The 6,623-nt window shown below is 44.9% G+C and overlaps 1 protein-coding gene across 1 annotated transcript in view; it reads left to right on the top strand.

Moving 5' to 3' along the window:
* The window catches only part of sox18 (SRY-box transcription factor 18), a 22,363-nt gene extending 16,162 nt beyond the window's left edge, over window positions 1–6,201 (top strand). The window contains exon 2 of the mRNA XM_061902596.1: window positions 4,838–6,201. Within this exon, the coding sequence (XP_061758580.1) occupies window positions 4,838–5,952 (1,115 nt within the window). The 3' untranslated portion in view covers window positions 5,953–6,201. The remainder of the gene's footprint in view (window positions 1–4,837) is intronic.
* Window positions 6,202–6,623: the final 422 nt, after the last annotated feature.

Below are 6,623 nucleotides of genomic sequence, written 5' to 3'. Positions count from 1 at the left end.
TGGTCGCTAGTAGTGGCTTTCAGTAGGCCTTTAACCTTCCTCTTGTGTTAGCTTTCTGTTACCATCTCTTATGTTAACGGGTCGGTTTTGACCCATGTCTTAAATCAGCTGTAAAATACACTAAAAACAATTATCTATCATCCAATTTGTTTCTCATCTCTTGGTTACCTCGTTAGGCTTCCTTATCCTTGAAAATATTGGTTTTAATATTTTTGGTTTGGGCCATTGGGCCTTTTTTTTGTCAGTATACCCCTCGATTTCAATTTTTAAAAATGGTAAAACGAACCTCAAGAGAATCATATAAATAAAAAAAAAGGTTGTTGTGTTACCTTACTATTACTAAGGGGTATTAGAACACATCTCTTAAATAAATGTGTTTTATTTATTTTTTCATTTTAAGAATTTTAACTATAGTAACATCTATGGTGTTACGGGTCAATTTCGACCCATATATGTTTACTTCGAGAAAAAGGCTAAAATGTATTTTTTTCAGCCACAGAAATCCAACATCAAACAAACAACCAATCAAGCAAATGAAACTAAGAGAAATAGATTACTAGTTCCAAAACTAATAAAAAAACCAAATCAGAGTGGCAAAAAGTGACACTTTTAGTGTCCGTCTTTTGTTTGTATTTTGTACAGGATAACAAGGTAAAATGAGAATCCACTAAAGCTCACATGATTGGGAGAGGAGCTGGCTGTCAGTGTGTTCAGTTTTGGCTCTTATCATTGCTTTATCATCTTATTTTTATAACCGGGTCGAAACCGACCCTAACAACACCAAGGGCATAATTTCTACCAGAGCATTTTATAATTTAGTGAAAAAAATTCAAATGTTTTATTTTGTTGACAAAGAGGTTCCTGACAAAGTCAAAAAGCTTTGATGCAAAAAAATAAATGTATGTGGTGTTTTTATGCATTTGAAAACTAAAACGGGTCCTAACACAAGACGAAGGTTAAGGACTAAAGTACAATAACAAACATATGTTGGCCCTGCTGAGGTGGCGACTTGTCCAGGGTGTACCCTGCCTTCCGCCCGATTGTAGCTGAGATAGGCGCCAGCGCCCCCCGCAACCCCGAAAGGGAATAAGCGGTAGAAAATGGATGGATGGATGGATGTTTCATGTACACCATGGGTGTCAAACTCTGGCCGGGGGGCCGTGTAATTTAATTTGGCCCTTGAGGCAATATCAAATTAACATTACACATGGCCCGCCGTTATTACACAGCAGCGGTGCCGCTCCAACCAGGGGCTCCGCTAGGGATTTTGGGGCCCATGAAAAGAATCTTTACAGGGCCCCCAACACATAATTTCATATAATTTCATCACAGCATAGGACACAGGACGGTATAGCTCGGTTGGTAGAGTGGCCGTGCCAGCAACTTGGGGGTTGCAGGTTCGATTCCCACTTCCGCCATCCTAGTCACTGCCGTTGTGTCCTCGGGCAAGACACTTTACCCACCTGCTCCCAGTGCCACCCACACTGGTTTAAATGTAACTTAGATATTGGGTTTCACTATGTAAAACGCTTTGAGTCATTAGAGAAAAGCGCTATATAAATATAATCCACTTCCACATGGCAAGAGTGGTCCTCAAGTCCACAGCCACAGATCCACTATTAACCACTAATATCACAGTCAAAATGAAAGCTTTGTTCCCATAGGCACCATAAACTGTTAATAATGTTTAGACAAAAGTGTATATTATATATACTATTATATATATTGTATTTATATAGGTGTGTGTGTGTGTGTGTGTGTGTGTGTGTGTGTGTGTGTGTGTGTGTGTGTGTGTGTGTGTGATGGATATGTGTGTATTTTGGGTATATGCATGTGTGTATGTATGTGATTGTGTGTGTATGTGTATATATGTATATATATATATATATATATATATATGTATATGTATGTATGAATAACATGCAACAAATCATTTCAAACCACAACAAAGCAATTGCAAAAGGACTGCCTACCCCCAGACTAAACGACTCTGAAACCAATAACTGCCGCAAGAAACCTGATTGCCCTCTCAACGGAAGGTGCTTACAGACATCAGTCGTTTACCAAGCAAAGGTAACACGCAAGGACATGAACACATCCGACACGTACGTAGGATTAACCGAAGGAGCGTTCAAAACAAGATGGAATAACCACAACGCCTCCTTTAGAAACCAGACTTTGCGGAATTCTACAGAACTCAGCAAACACATTTGGAACCTCAAAGACAATAATGTTGAATATTCAATAACATGGCAAATTCTTGCATCCAGCACACCTTACAACAGTGGTAATAAAAGATGCAACCTATGCTTAAAAGAGAAACTGTTTATTATATATCATCCAGATCTATCATCCCTCAACAAGCGCAGTGAAATCATTTCAATATGCCGCCACAGACGGAAACACCTCCTAGGTAACACATGAGCCAATCACCATGCCCCTACGCCTGCCTGTACCCACCCACTCTGTGTCCTATATAAACCATTGTATGTGAATGCTTCCATTAAAATCTCCTGATGATTGAGGGAACCCCTCATGAAACAGTTCTGTAGAGATGAAGTAATCTTGTGATTTTTTTCCCACACCTACATATATGTATATGTATATATATATGTATATATATATATAAATTGTATATATGTGTGTGTGTATATGTGTGTGTACATATGTATATATGTAAGTGTGTGTGAATTTAAATGTATTTTATATAGACAATATATAGAAGCAACCATTGAATTATATTATATATATTATTGTATTATATATTGTATATGTATAGGGGTGGGACCTAATAAGTTTACTTCTTCCCACTCCCCTTTTGAGCCAATCTTGACATCTACAAAAGATTAGGCACATGTAATGTTTTCAATGTAGGTGTAAAAATAATGTATATATATATTTCTTTTGTATGTTATGTCATTCTTTTGTTTTGCTTGCATGGCTCAAAATAAACCCATTCATTCATTCATTCATCATTAGGAGCCTCTCTGGGCCCCCCTCCATCATGGGCACCTGGAATCCGTCTCCTTCACCCCCCCTTTTCGGCGCCCCTGGCTGTAAAATGCACTTTCTCACACTTGCCAACCCTCCCGAAGTTCAATGCCCCTCCCGAAAATCTCCCGGGGCAAGCAAGCATTCTCCCGATTTTTACCCGGACAACAATATTGAGGGCCTTTAGCATTCTCTACAACCTGTCGTCACGTCCGCATTTCCTTATTACAAACAGCGTGCAGGCCCACTCGCATAATATATGCGGCTATTACACATACATAAGTGAATGCAATGCATACTTGGTCAACAGCCATACAGGTCACACTGAGGGTGGCCGTATAAACAACTTTAACACTGTTACAAATATGCGCCACACTGTGAGCTCACACCAAACAAGAATGACAAACACATTTTGGGAGAACATCTGCACTGTAACATAACATGAATTGATTAACGTGGACCCCGACTTAAACAAGTTGAAAAACTTATTCGGGTGTTACCATTTAGTGGTCAATTGTACGGAATATGTACTGTACTGTGCAATCTACTAATAAAAGTATCAATCAATCAATCAATAAAAACAACAGAACAAATACCCAAAACTCCTTGCAGCACTAACTCTTTCAGGACGCTACAATATATTTTGATATTTACCTCAGAAACTGCAAATAGAAGAGAGGCATTAAATTTGTCTTTAAATTTTATTTGATATGCCATTGATTTTTTTTTATTATTATTATTTGGAAAAGGGTGGAATGCCATCTCCGGGTTGGGGAGGAGACCCTGCCCCAAGTGGAGGAGTTCAAGTACCTAGGAGTCTTGTTCACGAGTGAGGGAAGAGTGGATCGTGAGATCGACAGGCGGATCGGTGTGGCGTCTTCAGTAATGCGGACGTTGTACCGATCCGTTGTGGTGAAGAAGGAGCTGAGCCGGAAGGCAAAGCTCTCAATTTACCGGTCGATCTACGTTCCCATCCTCACCTATGGTCATGAGCTTTGGGTCATGACCGAAAGGATAAGATCACGGGTACAAGCGGGCGAAATGAGTTTCCTCCGCTAGACGAAGTGGCTGGGGAGAGGGAAGTCTGGGTTTCCCTGCTTAGGCTGTTGCCCCCGCGACCCGACCTTGGATAAGCGGAAGAAGATGGATGGATGGATGGATGGATGGAGTCTTGTTCACGAGTGAGGGAAGAGTGGATCGTGAGATCGACAGGCGGATCGGTGCGGCGTCTTCAGTAATGCGGACGTTGTACCGATCCGTTGTGGTGAAGAAGGAGCTGAGCCGGAAGGCAAAGCTCTCAATTTACCGGTCGATCTACGTTCCCATCCTCACCTATGGTCATGAGCTTTGGGTCATGACCGAAAGGATAAGATCACGGGTACAAGCGGGCGAAATGAGTTTCCTCCGCTAGACGAAGTGGCTGGGGAGAGGGAAGTCTGGGTTTCCCTGCTTAGGCTGTTGCCCCCGCGACCCGACCTCGGATAAGCGGAAGAAGATGGATGGATGGATATTATTATTTGAAACTCGATTTTTAATGTCACTATAAAGTTATATAAGCCTTGCTTGTTCAATGTTCAATGCAAAACTTGTTTGGGTCCCTATTAAAAGTTTAATTTGTTCAACTTTGGCCCGCTCTGTATCTGAGTTTGACACCCCTGATGTACACTAAGATATTAATGACATTTTTTGTGGTCCTCTTTATTTAAAAAAGTATCAAAATACATGTTGGTACCAGTACTGGTACCAAAATATTGGTTATCTGAATCCTAATCCCCTCCCGTACAAGAGCGCCACAAAGCCAGAGACGTTGCCAAAGTCTTAACCGTGTCCTCTCTGTGTCCGCCAGGCCAGACGTGGAAGGCGCTGACCGCCACGGAGAAGCGGCCCTTCGTGGAGGAAGCGGAACGGCTGCGCATCCAGCACCTCCAGGACCACCCCAACTACAAGTACCGCCCCCGCCGCAAGAAAACCACCAAGAAGCTGAAGCGCGTGGACGCCGGGCTCCTGCTTCACGGCCTGGGCCAGAGCGCAGGCCCCCCCGCACACCTGGGCGTGGAAGGCGGACACGGCGCGTCCCCTTACGGACCCCCGGGGGCTCCCCACCACCTGCTGCCCGCTCTGGGCCACTTCAGGGACCTCCAGGACCTGGAGAGCTACGGCCTGCCCACGCCGGAGATGTCCCCTCTGGACGTCCTGGAGACCGGGGCCGGCGAGTCGGTCTTCTTCCCCCAGCACGCGCAGGAGGAGGCGGGGATGGGGGGCTGGGGGAGCTACCACCACAACCACCCCCACCACCCCCACCACCACCACCACCAAAGCCCGCATTACAGCCATCACTACGGCAACCACCACAACCCTGGGATGACTTTGAGTCCGGGCAGGAACTCCAGAATGGCGGAGGCAAACATGGCGTCCAACATGAGCCCCGCCCCTTCCGGCGTGTCGGGGCCAATGAGGATGAACTCGGCTCGCCACGTGGCGTTGAGGAGTCCCATGAAATGTCCGCCGCCCCCTCACGACTTAGCGCCCTACCCTCAGTCCTCAATCAGCCTGGCAGAGTCCGTCAAAGCGCACCAAGGCTCCCTTCCCGTGGCCTACTTCGGCCAAAGGTACTCTAATTTCACCCCGACTCACCTGGGCCAGCTGTCCCCGCCCCCCGAGACCTCCCCCACCTCCTTCCTGCCCCCCGGCCACGCCGCCGACCCCTCAAATCCCGAACCCGGCGGGCACCTGGGGCCCCCCTCGGCCGCGGACTTCTGGTCCGAGGTGGACAGGCACGAGTTGGACCAGTACGTGAACGCGGCCAGGAACCGGGACGAGGCCCACGGAGGGTCCAAGGTCCTGGTGTGGCGAGGTGGCGGCGCCAGCAGGGACGGCGGCGAGGAGGGAGTCAGCCCGCTGATATCGGCGCTTTCCGACGCCAGCAGTGCCGTCTATTACAGCGCCTGTATCACCGGCTGACCCCTCGGTCCGGTCCAAACCCCCCAAAACCCCTCCGTCCTGCAAGTCAGCAACTTTTTAGGACTATTTTCAGTCCTTGGACACACTTCTTCTCCACTATGTTGTGTTCCTCGGTCTTCCAGAGGCTCGGACTGGATGACGGGCCGTCCATCGGCGTTTATTTTTATCCTCCGGACACGCCGCGTGCTCTGCAGTGGACGTTTGTGTTTTGCATGACAGGATCAAAACAAAATAAACAAGATGACCTAACTTGTTATTTGGCTTTTTTCCTTTTCAGATGCAAGGGATCAACATTTTGGGGTTAAAAGTGTAAAAATGTTATTGTAAAAATGAATGAAAAAAATTCTACCACAATTATCAGGGCATTGAATCAACTGCAACTAAATTGGGTTGCCAAAATTTTACTGTAAAAATAAAAGTGGTACTGTTTTTAAAAATCTATTGTAATGCAGAGTAAAACAAACAAGAAAAAAACATTTAAAAAAATCAAAATTTTACGGTCAAAAAAACAGTGATATATGTTTTCAACTTACAGTAATGCACTGTAAAAAAAAAAAAAAAAATTTTACGGTAAAAAAACAGTGATACATGTTTTGACCTTACAGTAATGCACTGTAAAAAAAATGTATTAAACTAAAAATTTTACTGTCAAAAAACAGTGATTAATGTTT

The sequence above is a fragment of the Nerophis ophidion genome, linkage group LG06 (genome assembly GCF_033978795.1).
Source record: "Nerophis ophidion isolate RoL-2023_Sa linkage group LG06, RoL_Noph_v1.0, whole genome shotgun sequence".
Classification (NCBI taxonomy): Eukaryota; Metazoa; Chordata; class Actinopteri; order Syngnathiformes; family Syngnathidae; genus Nerophis; species Nerophis ophidion.
This window is presented reverse-complemented; position numbering and strand designations above follow the sequence as displayed.